Source organism: Micrasema longulum, unplaced genomic scaffold (assembly GCF_059751315.1).
Source record: "Micrasema longulum isolate JH-2025_06_02 unplaced genomic scaffold, ASM5975131v1 h1tg001386l, whole genome shotgun sequence".
NCBI classification, from domain to species: Eukaryota; Metazoa; Arthropoda; class Insecta; order Trichoptera; family Brachycentridae; genus Micrasema; species Micrasema longulum.
In genome coordinates this window covers 1-25,079 of record NW_028278572.1, presented here as the reverse complement: position 1 = coordinate 25,079, position 25,079 = coordinate 1, and the positions used below count along the sequence as shown (strand labels likewise).

At 31.1% G+C, this 25,079-nt stretch overlaps 1 protein-coding gene across 1 annotated transcript in view; it reads right to left on the bottom strand.

Moving 5' to 3' along the window:
- Positions 1-25,026, bottom strand: part of Pde6 (phosphodiesterase 6) — a 74,672-nt gene extending 49,646 nt beyond the window's left edge. The window contains exons 1-2 of the mRNA XM_088235530.1: positions 24,820-25,026; positions 6,713-6,838 (exon numbers count right to left, since the gene is read on the bottom strand). Coding sequence (XP_088091656.1) covers positions 6,713-6,838; positions 24,820-25,026 — 333 coding nt within the window. The remainder of the gene's footprint in view (positions 1-6,712; positions 6,839-24,819) is intronic.
- Positions 25,027-25,079: the final 53 nt, after the last annotated feature.

The following is a 25,079-nucleotide window of genomic DNA, read 5'->3' as shown; positions in this document are numbered from 1 at the left end:
TTGCTAACAACAAAGAGGAACTGAAATTTTTGGTAACAAAGGTCTACAATGTATGCGAGGGAAGCGATTTGCTGATGAATGCCGATAAATCGAATGTGATGATTTTTGAAAGAAATGAAATTATGACCAAATGCGAAATCACTGTGAATGGGATTATATTAAAAAAGGTAAGGAATTTGTGTACCTGAGAAGTGTGTTTACTAGGGATGGAATGACTGAGAAAGATATTGAAAGGAGGGTGAGTGCCCGGGAACAGAGTGAACGGTGCACTTAAATCAACCTTGGCAATTTATTTTTTTTATTTATTTTTTTTCCATACTGTTACATATTATGCATGTATTAAATTACATATTTTATACATTATATTTATTAAACATTAGAAGAGAAAAAGAGAAAAAATACATATTCTAAAAATAAACATAGCCTTAAATTTGGAAAAAATGCCCACAAAGACTTAAACGTCTGAGCGTGGGCCATTCCTTTTTTATTGTTTTTGGTGAATTTTTTGGTATACAAACACAAATATGACAATGCCATTAAAAATCATACAGAAATAACAGGAAAATTACATAAACAATGTAATTAAGACATCAAAGTTTAGAATATGCTGTTGTACGACTCTTTCACAATAGGTGTATATCTGTATTTTCCATGCTGATCCAAGTCCTCAAAGCCGCTTTAAACTTTGGAAGGGATTCTATATTTTGTATTTCCTTGGGTAGGAGATTAAAAGATCTTGGACCAACATGGAAAGAGTGTCTCTGTGCGAACTTAGTTCTGCATCCTGGAACCGACAGAACACTTTCTGATCTGCTACTAGTCCTATTTAAATTATTGCCAAACAATTCCCTATTTTTGTGTACATATTTTAAGCATTGTAATAAATATAACTTTTTTAAATTAAGGAGTCCGCTCTCTATGTACAATTCGTTACTAGGAAATAGTCTATGATTTTTGTACATTATCTTAACTATACTCTTCTGTGCGATTTCTACAGGGTGACTATGTGCGTCCAAAACTCCACCCCATCCAATTATGCCGTATGTAACAGAAGACTGAATTAGAGCGTAATACAGCATTTTTAATTTTTCATAAGTTAAAATATTTTTTAATCTTTGGAAAACGTAAGATAAATATCTGATTTTGTCTGTTAAATGTAAATAAATGTTTGTTGCAAGAGGCAAAATTAGCAGTTTGGAATGGAGTCCTAGTCCCGAACTTGATGTATGGACTTGGAAAAACAGAGATGAAAGTAGGCAGAATGCTTTTGAAATGCGATCTCCCAGGCGAATGTGTGGTAAAACTATGTACAATAGATGCACAAATGTTGAGATCCGTACATTATGCAAGGCTGAGATAAGCATTATCAACAAAATCAAAAAAGGCGCCCCGCGTTGGTTTGGATATGTAGAGCGATTGGACAGCGAAAGAACGGCTGAAATATTTACGATGCAAATGTTGATGGATGCAGAAATAGAGGAAGATCGAGAAAGAAATAGCATGACTAAATCCAACAAATACTTAAAGATGGACATGTTAAAAGTCGAAATAATCGACGTGCGCGTGCATGAGAAGATGTATGAATGTAGAGGAAGCGAGATCTGTATGCAAAGATATAGTGATATGGCGTTCTATCCTCTCTGCCTACCCTTACGGAAAAACGGTGTGATGGTTTGTTTGTTGTTTGTTTATTTTGTTGAATTTCGTGTATTATTATACTTTATTAGATTCTACTATCGCTCTATCAGATTATACCTTCTTAAAACTTTTTTTAATATATTTTTTTCAGTTTCATACACTTTGATACTTTGTGAGAATTCAATTTTTTTATATATTTTTTTTAAGGTTTCCATATTAAAATCATCTCTTGACATAACTATAGAAGAGCACACCACCGTTCCAGATGGAGGGAGACTGACCACAGTCGAGCATGGTAATCACCATCCTCAGACGTGTGATATGTTTGATTATAATTTAATTTGAAATAATTGTATTACACCCAATTTTACGTAATTGTACCCTATTCACTGTTTTGCAAACATAACGTATTGTATTATTTACTATAATAAATGCTGATTTTCGGCACTGAACTAATTATATTTTTTTTTTCGTTTTTTCTATGTATATTTGCTATATTTCTCTTGATTTTTATTTTTTTAAAAGAAAAGAAATATTAGCGTTCTTATAATTTACCCAAATATTTCAATTTTGGGGGCCATTTTCAACTCACTATTTAAAATGCAAATCCAGTTTATTTATTTATATATCAACGGTTTAAAGAACCGTTTCAGGCGTTGCCTAGTATGTGAAATAATTCAGTCAGATGAGTCTCTTCACAAAAATAAAGGTTTCAGCTCTTTAACTTCAATAAAATTTAGCAGATGGAAGAATTGAAAAAATATGGATGTCTAAACATAGGCAACATGGTGAATGTTACACAGTGTGTAAAGTGGCCACTTAAACCAGCCAATGACAGGTCATAAGCCCTGTAAATGCCTAGACTTCCATATTCCCTTATTTAAGGTATTTTCCATCCCTGTTGTAATTTGTTAGGTTCAGAGAACCTTTTACAATAAAAAGTTTTACAGAAAAAATCACAGGAGTGAACAATTCATTATGTAATATAACTATGTAATTCAACTAAATAATTAAAACTAAACAGATTAGCAAAAAAATATATTTTTAAATCTTGCAAAAAAGTAAATATGAAACAAAAAAATCTGAGATTACAAATAAAAGATAACAATTAAAGTGAGAAAATCTTATGCTCTTAATATAAATATAACAAAGTAAAATTAAGAATAATTTAACATAAACACAAAGTGGCTAGTATTTAGCTAGGTAATATTGAAAAAGAAAAATAATGCTACAATAATACTTTATAAATAATACGTTTTTTCGATCAATTTGAAATATTAAATTATCTTAATAATCCCAAATAATTAAAAAATAAGGGTTATGCAGTAATTATAGAAAAAAAAATTGTTGTCAATAAAGTTTCATAAATACACTGAAGCTAAACTAAAAATAATATTAATGGAATGCCATAAGTATAAAAGTTGATCGATATGGTGTTTATTTTGTAAAACTCCATATTTTAACTTATAATTTAAGAAATCAAACTCCGATTTGAGTCTACTGAACTCTGTATGTATTCAAAAGTGAATTTTTCCACACCTCCTCTTTTCAAAATAGATGGTACAGAAATTCCATTCATGACTTCAGTCAAAAACTTAGGTATTCATAAGCATTTAGGGTGGCACGATCGGGTTAACGAAGTTAGTCGTAAACTTTATAGCAGTTAGCACTTACTTAAAAGATTACAGAACTTCTTGCCAATTAATGTTAAGCAAACATTAGTCCAGAGCTTACTTCTTCCACTTCTTGACTACGCGGATGTATGTTATCCAGATGCTAACTCTGAATTGCTTGATAAGTTAGAACGATTGCAGAATATTTGTATTCGTTATATCTTTAATCTGCGCAAATTTGACCACATAACCGAGTATCGCACGCAACTACACTGGCTCAGTATCAGGCATAGAAGAAACATTCACATTCTATCACTTCTTTACAATATTTTAAAAAATCTCACTTCGCCTGTTTATCTGAGAGAGCTCATCCAACCTCTTTCACAACACGGACTATCTCTTCGTTCTAGTAACGAGAGAACCCTTTTAATACCCTGTCATCGCTCTAATTTTTTTGCCTCCTCTTTCACATTAGTAGCCGCTCGATTGTGGAATAATCTACCCACTAATGACACCCCTACTTTATTTACATTTAAGTCAAGATTGAAATGTCACTATCTAAATATTTAAATTGTTCCTTTATCCTTCTTCTTTCCTTCCCATCCCCTCTCCTCTCTTCATAGCATAGTGTTATTTTATATATATATATATATATATTTTTGTTAATCTTTGCTTTTAATTTTTGTATAAAATTGTAAGACTCAATATGTCCATGTATTTATAATTTTCTTAAACTGAACGGTTTGTGTAGGTAGGAAGAAATTGCCTTATTTATTTATTTATTTATTTATTAACGGACATTGTCCATGTATACAATTTATAAGGTTTAAATATTACAATTAAAGAATAGTTTAAAACATTAAAAAAAAGAAAGAATCATTGACAAACATAAGGGACATCGAGACAAGATCTGGACTATTTATTTAGTGCTCGTTTAAATCGTTGTAAACTTAAACCAAAAAAGTCCAGATCTTGTCTTGAGTTAACAATACGACAAAGGCGGGTCTTTGGAGAATTTAGGCCATAGTTTGTTCTATGCTGATCGATGAACAGTACTTCTTTGTTTCTCAATCTACGAGTCGGAATATTGAATTTTACTTGTCCCAGTAATGATGGAACATCGATTATACCATTTAGTATGCCGAACATATAATGATGGAACATCGATTATACCATTTAGTATGCCGAACATATATATGGAGTCAATATTAGTTCTACGTTTTTGTAGACTAGAAATATTTAACATTGACTCTATTTCAGCATAAGAATAATTATCTCTCTCTAGTCCAAGCATCCACGCTATTTTTCGAAGCAAGCGATGTTGGACTGATACAATGTGATTTATGCGATTGACATAGAATGGAGACCAGACCACTGAGGCATATTCAAGAAGAGGGCGAACAGTTGAGCAGTAAAGAGTTTCGATTGTACGGACATTAGTAAAATCAGAGGATATTCTGTTAATGAAGCCAAGTAATTTCAGTGATTTATTTACTGTATTATCTATATGCTCGTTGTATGTCAGTTTATAGTCCAAAACAACTCCTAAATCTCTGATGGACTTGACTACATCAATTTTGGAGTTTTCTTATAGGTACTCGAAGGAAGTTGGTTGTTTTGTTCTATGAAATGACATTATTTTGCATTTTTTAATATTTAGTTCTAATTTATTGACTTTACACCATCGGTTAAAAAAGTTAATGTCTGATTGAAGAAGAAAACAGTCTTGTAAAGTTTGAATTATTTTGAGAATTTTGTTGTCGTCCGCGAAGAGCCTTAAGGCAATATGCCCGCCCTTATATGTATATTTATTGTATATGTATATAAAGTGTCAAATAAATAAATAAAAATATTTTATTTTTACAAAAATATATCTTTGGATAAGATATAAAACTATAAAGCTTCATTAATTATCTCACAATAGATATATGTATGTCAATAAATACTTACTTTGTTATAATTTTTTTCGAAATTCAAATATAAATATGTAAATTCCCCATTTCCAATTAAACACTTCACCTTGCTCATAAGTATTGGATTTTCCCACAATTTTGATTAATGTACATACAGTACAGTTAATAAGATTATTTTTATTTTTTACTTAAGTACCTTGAACTATATAACTTTATAAGGACATTCAATCCATCTAATCTTCACATTCATTTGAAAATACCCTTACAAGGCGAAACAATTGTCACGATTTTTTTATTTTTATATTTGTAAAAATAAAATAAAGTGTTTAGTAGACTCAAATCAGTGTTTGATTTCTTATAAGTTTAAATATGGAGTTCTACAAAATAAATACCAAATCAATCAATATATATATTTATTTGTTTATAAATTTGTATAAACCACTTAATTTTTTTTAATTACACTTCGACCGGTTTCGAGGTTACTACCTCATCGTCAGGAATTTAACTAACTTATAATTACACGCGTTGCTATTTATATAATAAAATTATTATAATTTATTATAAATTATTAATTATAAATTAAATTGTTTAAATTGCCCAAATTTCTATATTGGAAAAACTTCACGTAAATTTAAAGTTAGAATCAAAGAACATATAAGATGTCTGAGTAATAATAATTTTTCAGAATTCGCAAATCATCTTATATCCGAAAACCATGTATTTAATCAAGAAACGTGTGTAGAAATTTTGCATGTCAATAAAAATGGTTTTCGTTTAGAAAATTTAGAACGATTAGAAATTAGTAAAGCCATCAATCAAAAACTTCAAATAATAAATAATCAATTAAATTTAACTTCGAGTCCTTTTTTAAAACTATTCCCGTTGTGATTTGTTTTATCTTCTTTCTCTCTCTTTCTTTCAATTTTCTGTCTCTTTCAAACAATATTTTATTATATAAATAGCAAAGCGTGTAATTATAAGTTAGTTAAATTCCTGACGATGAGGTAGTAACCTCGAAACCGGTCGAAGTGTAATTAAAAAAAATTAAGTGGTTTATACAAATTTATAAACAAATAAGTGTAAAATGTCATACCACAAAGTGAAAAATGTTTTTGATAACAATAATACCATATATATATATTACAATAGGTTGGTGTTCTTTTTAATTTTAATACATGATTAAAATATTATGGAAAAAAATATATAAGACTAAAACCAGTGTCTGATTTATTATATTTTATTTATAAAAGTTCCTTTTCACCACGTTATTTAATCATTAATGTCACAAAAATCTATAATTATCTTTCCCTGCATACGAGATTAATAATTCATTGGTGATTCCAAAATTCCAAATCTTTTTCTTGGCCTAGTCTGACGGCCTTTTAACAAAAAAATCTGAACTTCATCATGATGATCAATTTTAGTAATAATGAAGACATATTCTATTCGTCCCAGTACAAAACAGGACTCAAGTCTCAAGGAGTTAGGACGCGTGTCCACATAATGTAAATAAATTGAGAAACAAATTCAATAAATAAATAAATATACCTTTTGTTTCGCCATCAGCTTGCAAGCATTTTCATACATCTGTGTGTTGTGAATTCCCAATCCGCAGAATATTGCAAACGCTTCGAAGATGGAAACATCACTCTCAGTAAACTGGCTTCCGTTGCCCTGAGGAACAGAAAAAGAATTGTAATGTAATTTCCTTTGGGACTTTAAGAAAACTACAAGAAAATCATCGCGAGGAAATCGTACGAACGAAAATTGTATACATGTACTGCTTGTGAAAAATAAATTTAAATGTCAGATAACAATGAATGATAAATCACACACGTATCAAGAGAGATTTCAGATTTATTCAACATTGTTATGATGATTTTATATCCACTTTCAAGTTAAAGCATATGGAGTCCACAAATATATACCGATCTCAATTATATGTCTTCCTGCAAAAAACACCACTTGCTTACTTTAGAAGATCGCCGTCTACTGTTGGACATGGGGGTGTTTCATGTCATACTTAGTGGACGCCTTGATAGTCCGGCTCTTTTGTCGGAGCTATCATTAAATGTCCCCGGCTACCGCACCCGTCACACGTCGAGCTCTCTATTTCATGTGCCAGCAGTTCGTACGAACTATGCCCAGAACTCTCCACTTATACGTTTTGTTAGTGAATATAATTTGAACTTTCCCCTTATTGATCCATTTGATTGTAAAAAAATAACATTTAAAATGCGCGTCTTAAAACATACTTTTTTGTCTTATACTTAGTTTCAATAATAAAGTCTTATTTTATCTTATCTTATTTTATTTTATTTTACTATATTTTATCTCTAATTTTTAATATTTTTAATATATTTGTATTTTCGACACTTGACACTTAATATTTACACACATGTCCACTCTCATTCCAATATAACACCCACTCACCCACCCTCTCACTCACTTACATTCACACAAACACACTAGTATGTATTGTACGTGTATTTAATGTTATTTCTGTGGATATCTGTCATTGGTTTTATTCTCTGTATATTTTATTTGTTGTATTTTTGTTACATATATTACTGTTGATATCCCCAATAAATTAAAAAAAAAAAAAAAATATCCTCCAGAATGGGTAAAAGGATACAACGGGTTTCTAGGTAACAAAGGAGTGGATGTTAAAGTACGTACAGCGGTATTTCAAAAATCATTTCTATACAACGGACCTAAATTATACAACCTGATACCATGTTTTTGGAAATTTCATAAACCATCAGTACTGAAAACAATTTTAATAATTTGGTTGACAGACATTGGAAATAAGGAATCTGAGAATTTATTGAGGCTAGTAATCTAAATATTATGCCATCCCATTGAATCATTTATAAAATTTATTGTATTCTTGCATGTGCATATATATTATGTATGTTTGTGTGTATATATATCTACATGTATTTATATGTGTGTATATATGTATGTATGTGTATATGTATGTATCAGGGGCGAACCGTGTATAGAAGCGATTATGCACAGCTTACCATTATATTTGACTAACCATAATAATGTTTTATTGTAACTTTATTTACAGAAAAACCAATTAATAATTACCATTTATTTTAAATCATTTCCACCATTTGTATTTTTATCCTAGTATAAATATAAATTTTCATAAAGCGCGCCCAGCGCCCGCGGTGAGCCAAGAAACGAGCCGATTATTCCAGCTTATTTTTTCATACAAATAAGTATACTAAATTTTGAATGTACTAACCCCAGTGCGGGTTTTTTCTCCTTGATTAAACTTGCAGATTACACAAATTATTTGAAGATTCTTGATTTGGAAAACAGTATTTCAAACATTGTTTCTTAAGGACTATTTTTCTTTAAGATGGTACTTATGACATAAGACCATAATAACTTTCATGCGTCATAGTGCAGGACATATAGCACTCCACGCGGCCGTTTTAAGAACTAGTAATTACTAGAACAATGCGGCCAGTTGACATTTTAATTGAATACCTAATATCGACTGAATTCATAGTGGTATTTTTGTTTTTTTTTTAATGAATTTTATATTAAAGTAATGGATAATATATCTATATAATATAATATAAAATGAAGTTACATCGTTTGAGTTGATTTCATGGATGAGAGTTGTTGTATCACACAGAATCACAGAAAAATATCAATTTATAGTATATATTACTTACATTATATTATGTACCTCCTATGTAGGTACTAATATATGTATATTATACTTTTTATAGCTTACCTGTAAATAAAATCACCATTCGCCACTGGTATGTATGTAGTATGTATGCGTGTACGTGTAAATATTTTTATATTTTATTTTATTTTTACATTTAATGTAAACTGTACCTTTTTTTTTCTTTTCTTCTCTTTCGGGCAATAACTTTTTTTCTATTTCTTCAATATTTTTTTTATTTATAGGAAACATATTTGAAAACCATATTTGCCGCAACAAATCGGTTTCTTAGAACAGGCATTTGCCAGTATTGGAACCGATTGCAACATTAGGCATACTAATATTTCTGGCTTGCCGACCATTCATATATTGAGCCTACTCCTAGTACAAGCAGAATTTGCCAGAGTGTTTTTTGTGACATTTTTGTAACAATGTATGTATAAACTAATAAATAAAAAATAAAATAAAAAAAATAAAGCTCGCAAAGCTACTTGTACGCTTTTGTTTCTGATATTGATTGGTATATATTCTCTTAGATTTGCTAAAAAGAATAAAAGCAGGACTCTGCAACTCTAAAACGAACATTATTTGAATTAAGCTACAAGACAGGCAACAATTATCTAATTCCCTACCGCCAAACATTGAACCTGCGTTCTACACAACTAATAATATAGTAACATTGTTAAAAAATCAAAAAAGTCCAAAAATTTAATACATCTGAGATATACCAATAAAATTGTAATGATTGTGATTCAATCTACATTGAAAAAACTAAAAGAAACTTTAATATTTGCTCTGCAAAAGAACACTTAAGATGCTTAAATAATAAATTCTGAATTCGCAAACCATCTGACAGAAAATAATAATAATTTCAAGTCACTGGATAAAAAGTACTTCATGTTGAAAATAAAAAATCTTCAACATTAAAAAAGCTTTCATAATAAAATAAATATAAATTCATAATAAGAAAAAAATATATTTTAAGTTTGTCCTAAATTTTTGTAGACAAGGACTGGATTCAACTCCCTAGGGAGCTGTTAATATTAACATATTACAACAGAGATTTTCGAGAAAGTAATGTAAAAGTCTAGTCATCTACAGGGTTTATGACCTGTCATTGGCTGGTTTAAGTGGCCACTTTACACACTGTGTAACACTCACCATTCTGCCCATATTTAAACATCTTTATCCCTTCAATTCTTTCATATGTTGATGTTTGTGCAGTTAAAGAGCTGAAACCTTTATTTATACGGGTGAGATTCATATAATTAAATTATTTCACCTGCATACTAGGCAACGCCTGAAAAATTTTTTTGAAGGGTAGGCAGCAGAAAAAAAGTACGTTTTATATAGTATAAGTACCTAATCAATCTTACCAAACAGTTCCCTTCACTAGCCACATTAGTTTGAATCACTATGCCGTAGGTAGTTAATATTGAAATTACCTAAGCTACATCAAATATCCAAATAAATGCTAAATTTATATGATATCTTTCTTATTTTTTAAATAATTTACATAATATATTGCTACGAAATCCTTCTTTTAAATATTTTTATATTTTCATTTATTACGGTTGCTTCACTCGAAATTGAATAATTTTGGGCTCTATTTAATATTCTCGTAAACGCACAATTAGATAATTGCAAGAGATTTTCCAAGATACCGACATATTTAGCTAGCAAATCAATAAGTTCCAAAAAAATATCTTTTTATTATTATTTTTTAAATAAACGCGAAACAAAAATACTCTTGATTGTATAATTATAACAGAAACAAATTTGAGGTTATTTATTCGACATGGCTGTCTTTTATTAAATAATAATCGAAAAAAACGCTAGATGTCAGTAACGTATTCGTTTGTTCTATCTAAAACAATGCACCTACCAACGTTCAAAAAGCACTGCCTACTAGCTTACACATACACGCGTAATCACAACTGAAATAAAACGCACACATACACATATCGTTTCCGCATCGCGTTATGTTCATATGGAAGAAAAAGGCATTTGTAGTGCGTGCTTCTCCCGACCCAGGCCGATAGCGGCGCGCTGATCGGTACAATATATTACTTAACCGAATTATCTCTGGCGCGTTTTTCAAATGTTGAAAATAGTTACTAATATTTTTGATATTATTTTTTGCTATTATTTTAATGGAATTCTAGTAGGGTAGGCACTGCTTATGTGCCTTTATGGAACGCACGCCACTAGTATTGAGTACCCCAACAACGGCAGTCTCTTTGTCGTTCCATAATGAAAACCAAAACCATCTATTAATTCAAATAAGTTGATAATCTACCGATTAATCGCAATAAAATGCACACAGAGAGTAACTTCTGGCAACAATTATTATAAACTAAAATAATACATTATCCTTGCAGTCTGGAAAAAGTTCTAAAAACACATGTATTGCATATCACTCTATGGTGTCTAGAATTCCAACCGCCCATGCGCTTACGCTTAGTAGCTGAAGACGTGTTGTAATCTTACTCCTTTTTATTATTATTTTTCATTTTTTTTATTTCATTAATACACTAAATTTCTTTGTCAATTTTAAAAATGTGTAAATAGGCTAGATTTCCTACCGTCCATGCACCCTGTAGCTGCAAGATGTGCTGTTATCAAGCTCCTTTATGTTAAAATTAAATAGATTTCAACTGAAAACGAGGAAATAGAATCCCAACCGTCCATGCGCTCTGTAGCTGCAAGACGTGCTGGGATATTTATTTATTGTACAGCGCCCTTGAGGTGATTTTCATGAAAATGGCGCTATACAAATTATACAACATAAGAGGTCAGTGCTCTACATCATTCGAATATGTAAGTTATTTTGATTTTATGGACGTACTTTTAAAAAATATAAAACCGGACAATGGAAAACGAAACACATCGATTTGAACATACTCGTTTCCGAGCCTATGTAGTCTGACGATTGGAGAATTTGCAAAATAACTCCGTCTAATTTTGAGTAACCCTTAAAATTGCAATCTGCAATCCTTTATAACTACTTGTTTTCTGGCTGCATTCAGTATACAATTCTCCACCCCTTCGCAAGGGGGTGGAATATTAAGGCAACTCTGTATAGTGCTGCAGTATAAATGAATATTTAAGGCAAAATAACCAAATAGCTGTTACGTTTAGAATCTCTCTGGCTTTGAGACATTTTACCCTTGGAATATAGTAAATTTACTTAAAAGCTCCTGTCGCAATGAAATATTAAAGGATTTGCTTCCGGTACTGAGAATCTTTATATAAACCGATGTAGTTTACTTAGTCACCGACATGAAAAATAGCAGGGAATTTAAATTCAGCTTTATTTATTTATTTTGTTTTACAAATAAACATCCTTTTCTAGTTTTTATTTAGGCTTTTCAGCAAAGCCCGTGTTAAACCAAAATCCATTACATCATTATAATAACTCCGATTTGCTCTGTTCGGGGCGTCTCGAGTTCGATACTTGACAGGGTCAACATGAAAAAATATATTTAAGGTGGTTTATGGCAATATTTTACTGCTTTTGTTCTGGCACTTGGAGCCTAATACTGATGACTGATTGGATAGGTAGGAAGAAATTGTCTTAAAGCAATATGCCCGCCCTTATATGTCTGTATGTAAATTTATTTTTTATATAAAGTGATAAATAAATAAATAACCTTGCATTTAAAATATTGTAGATTTAATGTATCAATACAGTGCCCTATTTACCACTGGATGAGGATAATTTGAATATGATTTTTTTTAATTCCGGGTTTATTGCCTAGTGGCAATTCTTTCCAACCTGCCCATAAAATGACGGTATTATTTAAATGATTCATGTATCTTTTAAAAAAATATATATTTGGACCCCTGTATTTAGTAGCCTTACGTATCATGTACAAGGCTTAGGTACTCGAAAAAAATCGTAATGGTTTATCTTGGGAATGGGAAGTTCGATAAATGATTTTGGTTTATTCCCTTTATGAGTCCAATCACCATTGTTGCCAAGATCAATGGCGCGTGATAACTACTTTTAAGGACAATGTGAATATCTGTTAAGGATATTCTACCTTTCCTGCATTCTGCTTCAAGATTATGGCGTTGTGAACTGAAAAATGGGCACTGAAATAACAGATGCTCGTGACTTTGTGAAAAAATATCATCGCATGGACAATAGTCATCATTTCTTAATTTAAACCTATGTGGGTGACTTCTCATAGCTTCGTGTCCAGTAAAAATTTGGGTCGTTTTGAAAGTACTTTGGTGATGACGACGGAAGTTTGATTATGTATCCATTAAGTCCAAAACGCTCGTTCAGGGTTCTAGTTCTATTTCACACTCAGAACCGTATTGTTCGTCCTGTTCTAATCAAATAAATAGGTCGAAGTCTATCAAGTAGTTAATGTCATTTTTTGTTTTAGTTTATTAAACTTTTTTTTTGTTTTAGTTTACCGAGATTCATTTGAAAAGCTGATTGAAATCTTAATAGCTTTATCTCTGCAATTTCAGCAAACCGAGATGGGATATCTTAGTTAGAAATACGATGTTAGTTTAAAGTTAAATAACTCTGTATAATTAATATGCAAATGCCCCGCTTATATCTTCTCTATTTTGCCTATCTACTGGCTCCGTGTCTTTGGTATAATGAACACATAACGTGGAATTTCTTTGTTTAAACATTAAGCCAAATCTTGCAGTTATCTTGGGCTATTCGTGAATATACTTGAATACAAAACGTATTAAACATTTAAGATGGCTTAACTTAACTCAACAAAAAAAAATAGCAAAAAAAAAAAATGATTGCAACAGAAACGGAAAGCATTTTTGAGATGTTGCAACAACTTTAAATACGAATAACATCCCAGGGAAGAAATCCAGCCAGTCTGCAAGTATTTGGACATACTCAAAACATTGTTGAATTAACTACCTGTTAAAAAAAGATGCACTTAAATTGGAAAATAGTTTTCAGGCGTTGCCTAGTAGGTGGATTGTTTCAGCCGGATGAATCTCACCCACGTGACAAAGGTTTCAGCTCTTTTACTTCACAAAAGTCAACAGATGGAAGAGCTGAAGAAATGTAGATGTTCAAACATGGGCGGAATGGTGAATGTTATACAGTGTGTGAAGTGGCCACTTAAACCAGCCAATGATAGGTCATAAGCCCTGTAAATGTCTAGACTTCCATAAAACCTTCGCAAAAACGTTTTCCCACTCTGTTGCAACAAATTTAAATATGAATAACCCCCTAGGGAGGAAATCCAGCCATTCTGAAAGTATTTGGGCGTACTCAAAACATTGTTCTACAAAAAAAATATTTTTAACAATTTGTAATTTTATTTATATGTAATTTTTTATCCTTTTTTTGCTTCATAAAAATTAAGATCAACATTTTTTTTGGGTCGACTAAGTTGTTTATTGATTTATTTAGAATAATTTAAATAGCACCATTTTTGTGAAAATCACCTCAAGGGCTATAGGTCTTGGGCTTGTTGTTTTTTATATTCATACATATGATTTATCATAATTTTTATTCTGTTTTTTTCACATGCATAATTGTTAAAAGTAATAGTATAAAAAAGGTTTAATCCGATTGTCATCCTGTGGCTAGTGTTGCGGACTTGCGGATCAGAGGTTCGATGTTCAAAATCCACTCCACCCCAACTTTAATCCTATTTTCTAATAGTGAGTTATTTAAAACTCGGTGAAATTGGCTCCAAACATGAAATATTTGGGTAAATTACAAAAATCCTAATGTTTTCTTTTAAAAAACAATATATACGCTCCTATTCATCCTGCTTTAGGTGATTCTAAACATAAAATGATTTAATTTATCATTTTTTGGCTTAATAAAAATGAATTGTGATCAATTATATATTTTTTTCAAGTTAGTGGTTACTTTTTGTACACTCGTAACGTCGTTTTTTCTGTATATTCATATAATTATTTAAAGTAAAAATACTATAAATCTACTATAAATAAATGTTTTATTATGCATGTCCCAAAAATGAGTTTTCCCAAACATCTTAATACGATTTGTAAGTTTTTAAATCTTATTTTTTTTAATAAAAATACTTTTAGACATATACATACAATAATAAAATGGAATAAAACAAAGTTATTGTATATTTCGTACCGTAAACATGAATTTGCTAAAGTTTTAATACATTACCTCCATGTTCGTAATGTAGATATTATTGTTTTACAAAATAAAGTTCAAAGACGCTTTCATCTTGGCCTATTAAGCTTTCAATTTCGTTCTAAATTCTCTTTGAAATAAGATGAGCCAGTCTTATGTTACTTGTCTTGAAAGATTTAATTATACATTAAATTAACCAATTATCTCATCGTTTCTCGTGGGTGTTTTAAACATAGCTCGAATTAGCTGAAACATAATTACCTTGAAAAAAATTACCTGAATCAACTTTGCGCTAACGAGCTCCAGAAAATTTAGAAAAAAAATCATTTAGTATTTTATTAGCGTAATTGATAAATTATTTATTTAAATCAAATAAATAATTACCGATAATTTGTAATGCCATTAATACCGTTGGCAGTAATGGTAATACCATTGATACGCGTTACAGCAGTTGGCGCCTTCGCTTACAACACTATAGGCCCTGAATTTATAAAATTTAATTTTATAAAATTTAAATCCGGGTTGGGCTGGAATTCCTCATTATTAATCTTCTCTATCCCCTAGACTCTAGGTTTTATTATTGTTTTCATTTTTATTTTATTCTACTTAATTACATTTTCAATTTGTGTTTTGTAATCATTTCAGTTATATTATATGTATTAGAATATGTCTTATTTAATTTCGTTAGGCGTTTATATGTTTACAAACATATTACAATATAATTTGAAAATCTACCTGCTGTTTACTTAAAAAAGATGCCGGTGGGCATCTGACTTTTGAAAAGACTACGGTGGGGCATGGCATAAATAAGGCTGGGAAACATTGCCCAAGAGAGTGGTTAATTTGGAAATATTTATATTTTCTATGCTACTAACTTTTGCTTCACATTTGGCCACACTGATTATTAAACGTCAAAAAATATGATCATGTGAAATCAAACATAATGATTTTCATTTGGATTATTATTGCGACCTTAATCATTACCCTCAACACTTAATTTATTTTATTTTATTGGGGAAACCAACAGTTCTACATTCAATTAATAGTAAACAAACAGATATAGTGTATAAACTCAGAACTAATAACGGATTTCCACAAAGAATACAAAGTTAGTAAAGAAAATATATTACACATTAAATAAATACATATAAGTTTATACATATAAAAATGTTATTTTCATGTACTCGTAAATATTTTTCAATACTCAAAGTTTTTTTTTTTTTTTAAGAACAGCAAGTTATTGAAAATTAGGCGGGATTAGAACAAGGATGCTTGAAGAGCGGATAAGGAGGGGAAGGGAGATGTACATATTTATTATTATAATCTTTACCGAGTTACATAATCAATTTTTAGTGTAAATTTTAAATCTGACAGAGTGATGTTTGTGTAATTTGGTTGAATTGACCAAACTGAATAATTTTTATTACCGTATTTGAAGCAGTTTTATACAGCATTTGACGTAAATCATCAGTGTGGCATATATGAAGCGAAGTGTCAGCGCATTAAAAAAATAAAAATCCTTAAATTAATCACTCTCTAGGGGGTAGGGAAGATTCATAATTGCACCCTAGGAATAATAGTGGCACAACACGAAAACCTCGTTTTTACATGATAGCAGTTACAAACACGCCGGCGCTTTAAGTTGATGAATATTCATTTGCAAAAACAAAGGCACAACTCAAAATTCACTCAATACCATTTGGTTTAACATATTTTCAGAAATAAAAATACTGTATTGATTATTGTGTCACTATAATTTCTTTTTAATTTTAGACATTTTTGCTCACACCACACAAATATGTATATTAAATTATGCAAATGAGGAAATACCGTTTTTTAAACATTTTTAAAATTAAAAAGGTCTAAGAAATACGGTCCAGAAAAAATAAATTGTTTGCTAATTATTAGAAGCATAAAAATTATTTAACACCTTAATTTAATTTTTTACCTTATTCTTATTGTTGATAAATTCCCCTGGTCCATAAAGAAGTATAAAAATTGAAAAATGAAAATTTTAGGCGTTGCCTTAGTATGATGGTGAAATAATTCAATCACATGAATCACACCCACATAAATAAATATTTCAGCTCTTTAACTTCACAAACATCAACAGATGCGTTTTCCAAGTGAAGTATTAAAAAAAAATATGGATGAAAATATTTCTCCAGAATATCTTTATTGATTTTGAAATGACAATTAATTATTACAAATCCATTTCATATATTTTTTATCGGTATTTGTAGTATGTAATATATCCATTTTATCAAACGGATAGAAAATATATTTGGAAATATTTCTGCTCATACTAAAAAAACACCGATTTTGGACTTGTGCAACTATTAGGGCTCAGGTGTAAGATAAATCAAAGGACGATTTTTTTCTTTTAAATGTTTGATCCGTGTAAGATTTCGAAATATTTAGACACCGCGCGCCCACACAACGAAATCGTTAATTGATCGTAAAACGAATCGATAGTAAACAAATCATTAATGAATAAAATATTATAATTAATTTAATGGCGACGCAATAAAAAGCGATCACAATAACTAATAAAATTAAAACAGAATGGTTTTCTGACGGCGTTACAATGGCACATAAGCCTTTGAAAGAGATACTAAAATTTCTAATTGGTTTTAATGTTGTATCCAAATTTATCAACGTGGTTTTTTATGCTGGGGGGTCCATTTTCTTTACGTAGTGTTACGATCGATTCGAAAGATCCCTAACAGCTGTCGAGGAAATCTTCAACCCTTCGCAAGTGTGGTGGGCTTAAGAATCAGTTAAGACAAAATAAAGCCAAAACCTTTTCAACGGAGCAAGGGGTAGTGTGCTGTTAACAGATAACTATTCATTTGAGGCATCGACCAGTTCACATAACTGGGATGAAGTTTAATCACAAATAACTATCGACGTGCTTAAAAACATGCTAAGTATTTAAGTGATCACAATAAACAATAATAAACATGCTTAAGTTATCGCAGTTATAAGTCAACGCGTGTGTAATCTCTAAGTCAACGCTCGTGTCGGTTTGTTTTTTGTTTTTTGTTTTTCTCGTAAATAAATACAGTTCATTAGCGAAAAATCGGCGTTTATTTGTTTATTAGTCTACTTTTTAAAAAAAATATACAAAAGGGTATACTTTGACACGTTTCGTCATGTTGTGACATTTCGTCTTGTTTGAAAATGCCCTTACAAGACGAAACGCGTAACAATATACCCTTTTATATATGTGTTTTTTAAAAAGTAGACTAATAATCCAATAAACGTGTTTTATTTTGGAAACATCACTAAATTTAATATGGAATTTCACCAATTATCAGCATACACAATAAATACTTTTATATGTTAAGCGTAGTTACAAGCACTGTACATTAGTACAGTATGTACTTACCGTACTGGAAATCATTGCTTGCTGAACATCTCGGTCAAAGTAAGCTGTTTGTCTGTAATCATTCGTTTTGGGCAGCCAAGCCGCGCATCCGCTTGGCAGTGCGAAGTTTTATATGTGGTCACACTCGGGAATTCGATTAGAATAATGAGCGATTCGGTTAGTCGAGAGTTCTACTGTACTACGATCAACTAAGGTGTAGTTAGGGTATTTTTATGAATTTTCCTAATGACTACTTAAGAAATCGGCGGCAGATTTCTGTTTCTCTTTGCAGAAACAACGTGCTACTAGAAAAGCAATGTGTTTACTCAACTATTTATTATATTCGAAATACATTCGTACACATATTTCGTGTTACCGAAAGAAAGTTAAGAAAAAATAAATTCCTTTAACATATTACAACAGAGATGAAGAATATTTAATAGAAGGTAAAATAGAAGTCTAGGCATCTACAATGCTTATGATCTGTCAATGGCCTGGTTTAAGTGGCCACTTTACACACTGTGTAACATTCACCATTCTGCCCATATTTGAACATCTATATTCCTCCAATTATTTCATATAATGATGTTTGTGAAGTTAAAGAGCTGAAACCTTTATTTATGCGGGTGAGATTCATCTAATTGAATTATTTCACCTACATACAAGGCAACGCCTGAAAATGTTATTTTTCCAATTTCTATACTTCTTTATGGACCAGGTGGATTAATCAACAATATTTTGAGTTTGTCAATTTTTTTGTAGACAAGGACTGAATTCAACTCCCTGGGAAGCTGTTTATATTAACATATTACAACAGAGATGAAGAACATTAAAAATAAGGTAAAATAGAAGTCTAGACAACTACAGGGCTCATGACCCGTCAATGGCTGGTTTAAGTGGCCACTTTTCACACTGTGTAACATTCACCATTCTGCCCATATTTGAACATCTATATTCCTTCAGTTCTTTCATCTGTTGATGTTTGTGAAGTTAAAGAGCTGAAACCTTTATTTATGCGGGTGAGATTCATCTAATTGAATAATTTCACCTACATACTAGGCAACGCCTGAAAATGTTATTTTTTCAATTTCTATACTTCATCATGGACAGGTCATATGCCCTGTAGATGCCTAGACTTCTATATTACCTTCTCTTTAATGTTCTTTATCTTTGTTTTAATATGTTAATATAAACAGCTCCCCAGGGAGTTGAATCCAGTCCTTGTCTACAAAAATATGGACAAACTCAAAGTATTGTTAATAAATTCTTTTTATTTTAATTACAGGATATTTATGTTTTTCCCTTTTTTTATATTTAAACTGTATTTATATATCCATTGCCTTGAAAAACATATTTTCTAATATTTATACATTATTACTTATAATATATAATGTATTAAAATATTTAAATTTCTTATTGTCCTAGCACAGAAAGCGTTAACGTTTTCGATCGATAAAAATTCGTATAAAGCTGATAACGAACGTGAATAAAAATATCAATAATTGCATAACATATCAAAGCCGAAACGTTCGTTCGAATCAGATACAAAATTATCTTAAAATCCATAATACGCATGACAATTTAAAAACGAATTATTTTTATGCATCATGCTTTGGTTCAGTCAAAGTAATCAAAGTCATCAATACTTCAAATTTATTATATTTATTTGGCAAATTTTCATGTTTTTCGGTTTTATGTTAATTTATTAACGCATCGTTCATATTTTGCATTATGTTTTTTTTCATATTTTGAATTCTATTTTTTTATTCGGTTTTGTATTTATTTTTATCTTATAATTGCGATATCATTTAATTATTTTTTGCTTTTTTTTTACATTTTTCTAAATATTTGAAAACATAAATTAAAGGTTTTTTTTTTATTCGCTCCTTATATTTAAGTTAGTAATAATTATTATTATGCAATTATGTAGTGTTATCATATGGTTTGGTGAAAATGATCTTTACCGACAAGCCATATAAAATAAAATATAAAAAATAAGGAATAATTAAAAAAAAATATATGTAGAGATGAAAACCATGAAGTTTCGCATAAATAAATTGTCTATGTTTTTATGAATATATGTATATGTATGCGCATGGGTGTATGTACGTGTGTGTGTATGTACATGTGTATATATGTGTATATATATATATATATAAATATATATATATATATGTATATGTGTGTATATATGTGTATGTCTGTATGTATATGAATCAAAATGTGTATCCGAATGAGTTTATATTTTGTTTGTCTGTGCTCTATATAAATTTGTTAACTATTATAATATATTAAAATGTAATTGCCTAGCTTGGAACGGGGTATGTACCCTTGTTAGCTGGGCAAAGTGAACATGGAATTGTATTTTAATAAAGAGTGTGAATAAAATAAATAAATAAACATTGGCTTGGTGAGTCCTGTAAAAAAAATAAATTAAAAAAGTGTTTTAAAAAATAATAAAAATGCAATATAGTATGTAAATAATAAATAAATAAATAAAATATAAACACATATTTTTATCAAATTTTTATTTAAACTAATTGTAAAATAATCCCCTGTGGATTTGTATTTAATCAGTCAATTTATTAAACGTACACAAAGTACATTCAAAAGAATATTAAAATACATATGAGGGCATTATGGCAAACTTAGAAATCTCCACCCAAAATAGAAAATTAGTTACTGATGCTAAAATAAACAATACATAAAAACCTGCCTACCTACTGAAATAATAGCGTAATTTAAAACCGTCTCTAAAAATTTTGCGAAAAAAGTATATGTAGTTAGAAATCTCAAAATTCTTTTTTCAAAGTTTTTCGCAAATATCTCAGTTACTCTGCTTCAGTGGAAATATCTTAATTTGCTTCTAATATCCTCATAAAAACATCAACATTTACAAAGAGATATTTTTTTTCTCAAAGATACAAGACATTGCCTCGTTGTTAAGTTTCATCTTTCGAAAAGTGAGCTAATTATTTCTCTTTTGTAACTGTTTTTTTATGAATGAGTAAATTTACCTGCTCAATATTCAATCATAAATGTTAGGCAAACGCACCAACCACAACACTTAGAGATTGACTTATCTGCACTCGCTTGATTTTATGTTCTGTATTTGAATCCCAACATCTTTAGGGTTTTTTCTTTGATGTTATTAAAATGAGTGGAAAATATCAAGAGTTATTCGTAGATCTCGAATCGCGTTAATTGAATTAATGCTCATATTATTAATACTGTAAGTTATATCTTTTGTTATTATTTTTCTTGGATATGTAATATTGTAACGGTTTATACGTGTAGGTGCATATCATTCCGTTCACACGAAGTACTTCAAGTGTCAAGATCTTTTTGGAGCATTTGTTGGTCAGCTGATGTTTCAATTCTACGGAATATCTTTAAGAGAATCGTCAGTAATATAGCTTCAGTTTGAATGATGTTTCTTATATTTGACTCGTAAACCACAGAGAAAAAGTATAATTTCCTTCGGCTTAACGAAATTAAAAATCGTACAATGCGTGTTCGCACCAAATACGATATTTCGCATAAACGATCGTAGACACTTACGTTCGGTAAAGTTTGTCTTTCAATTTGCGATTTTGTTAAAACACTCGTGTACATACCAGGAGGTATCTTATTGTTTTTGGGTATGAGCCAACTTTATTGAGAAAATCTATCAATGTCACTCAGACTAAAATTTTGAAAATGAGAGCTTTTTATTCATACGGAAGCGATTATATTTGGTATTATTCATATAAATAAACCTTGAATTGGATTAATTGTTTGTTTAAACTGTTATTTTACACTCAAAGTAAAATTATGATAATTAATGCAGAAAATGTTTATGTAATTTACCATAAAATTAAGAGGAAACGCTCTCTTACTTTTCTTTATACAAACTCTTTCCCCCTGTATAATGGCCTAAGGCAATGATTTTTGTACACACCATAGATACTTACCATTGGCGTGTATTTTTTGTTTTGCCTTTTTGATAAATTATTTTTTATGGAAGCTAGGGCCATACAAAAACCCATAAAAGCGCCCAGTTTTATCTGCCATCTTCGGACGCACGGCGTACAAATATAATAAACGGAAATGGTACCGAAACAGAAATGATTTTTTTGATACTCTTTCTAAAAAAATACGAAATCGGTTCAGTTTTGAGGTGTGGAAAATGGGACAACAAAACCACTATTTTGTCGATTTTAGGTAGGCATAACCAGTCCGACGCGACGTGCAGTTGTTTACAGAATATCAGAGATGTGTCTTCGAGAGAGCGACAGAAAAACTATGTACAAATACCCATTCATTATATTTTTCTGAATTGAAGTGAATCGGTTCAGCAGGATGAAGCTCACCCACATTATAAAGGTTTTAGCTCCTTTGGTTCACAAAAGTCATCAGATGGAGGAGTTGAGGAAATGTGGATATTCAAACATGGGCAGAAAGGTGAATCTTACACAGTGTGTAAATTGGTCACTTACTTACTTTCTTTTCTGGTCCGGACTTTAGACCTTGCCACTCCAGTGTGCAGCGACAGATATCGCCATGTCAGTGGCCATCCTCAAATCATTATCATTACAAGTTAACTACATTTGTGGACACCGCAGCAGACGAGGATCATCCTGCACCTCTCCACAATCGCAATTCATGTCATCTCCCTCCAGAAAACCCCACCTTCGTTGATTGTATTTGCACCTAGACACCCCTTACCCTTAGTCTATTAAGAACTTTCCACGTGAGGAAGTGCAAATTGTGGGCGGTGTTTGTGCTTTCAGATGGCATTATTCAGAGCCTATCGCCGAGTTCCTCTCTCCACAGATCCTCTCTGCGTTTTTCTGCAGAGGTCTCCGAGTCAGTTGTGACTTTGGGGAAATTCCTTCATGATCCCAGTCTCGGAGGAGTCATTCGATGGTCGTAAAAGGGGTGTCTAGGGTCATGGGTCTGTTTGTGTCTCTCTGTGTCCGCTGCTACGTTTCTCCTGATGTTGGGTGGAGCAATACCTTTAATAAGATATAGTTTGTGCACCGGTGTGGCTTAAGACAGCCGGACACCAATTGTGAATTGGTCACTTAAACCAGCCAATGACAGATAATAAGCCCTGCAAATGCATGGACTTCGATATTTCCTTCTCAAAAATGTTTTCCAGCTTTTGCTTCTTTTTTAAAACTTTTTTTTAAAAATAACTTTCTAGCTAAATTTTTCTGTTTAAAAAAATAATAAAAAATAACTTTTGTTGTAAATACCTAAGTTTAGTCAAAATTTCAAAAGACGTAATCTGCCGTTCGAAAAGTTATTATATTTAGTTATATTTTTTTCTTCAATGTGTAGACAAAAACTGTATATCACCCCCTTACTATCACATCATTAAAAATTTCAGCTCTTTAACTTCGCAAACATCAACAGATAGAAGAATTGAAGACATATGGATGTCCAAACAAAGGCATAGTGGTAAATGTTACACAGTGTGTAAAGCGGCCATTTAAACACAAGCACTTACTTAATTAGAGGTAGAAACGTTAAATTTAATTTTTTACTTATAAACAGTTAATTACACATTTTAGAGACATAAGTCCCAAATCTATCGGACCAAAAGTCTTGTATTGATTTGCGACGAGTAGTTAGTCAACACAGACATACAAGTATATCACCACAAATATTATATTGGATCAGGAACATAATAATACTTTTAACAAATAAATTTATTTTACATCAATATTGTAAAAAGCAAACTCAAACATTTGGTTTACATTTAATAAAAAAGGAGAGAAAAAAAAATAAAAAAAGGTTGTCAGAAAATATATTCAGAAAATTATCAAGGAGTTCCCATTAAAATATAAAAAATATGTATATACCGGTGTTCATCAAACCCTGTCACATCCGAAACCACGATGATCAGTAAGGGAAAGAAGACATATTAGCATATTTGAAAAAATATTTAGAACAAAGAATTTTTTTTTAAATAAAATATTTAAAAAACAAACGGTTGCTTACTTCTGCAGGAGAGAAGTGAAGGAAGCGCGGCCGCGCGTTTGTTGGCGTATCAGACTCCCCCCTCCCCCCCTCGTCATTTCTTCCCTGCAGAAGTAAGCAACCGTTTGCTTTTTTTAATATTTTATTCGTTCTAAAAAAATATTTTAATGTGCCAATATGTCTTGTTGCTTATACTGATCATCGTGGCTTTGGATGTGACAGGGTTTAATGAACACAATGTATAATTACAATATGAATTTATATTTGAATGTAAACAATTGTTAATTTTTTTTGATCAACCAAATAAAATAGCCTATAACGAGTCATAAGCCTTGTAAATGCCTAAAAATACATATTTCCTTATCTGAATAGTTTTTCATCTCTGCCGCAAGATTTAAGTATTTATTTGCTTATTTTTTTTTACAGCGCGATTAAAAAAAAACTGGTTTTTAAATGGTTTAATCGTAAGACTTCTTCAATTTTTATTGGAATCCAGATATTTAAAATAAAATTACCTTGTTGATGAGTTGGGCCACTCCTATAACATCCTTCTGCCCGTTGACTATGGGCATGCAGAGTATCGTCTTGGTGGCCGTGTCAGCGCCGCCCGTCGCGCCGCCGGCTCCGAGCCAGGCCTGGCCGTCCGCAATGTTGAGGGTCTGCCCCGTGGACGCCACGTACAGAGCCAACTGGGCGAGAGGGCAGCGCCTCAGCTCGCCCATGGTCGGCCGGGAGACAACAGCGTTGGGCCCCGCTGCGCCCCCCAGCTCGAATA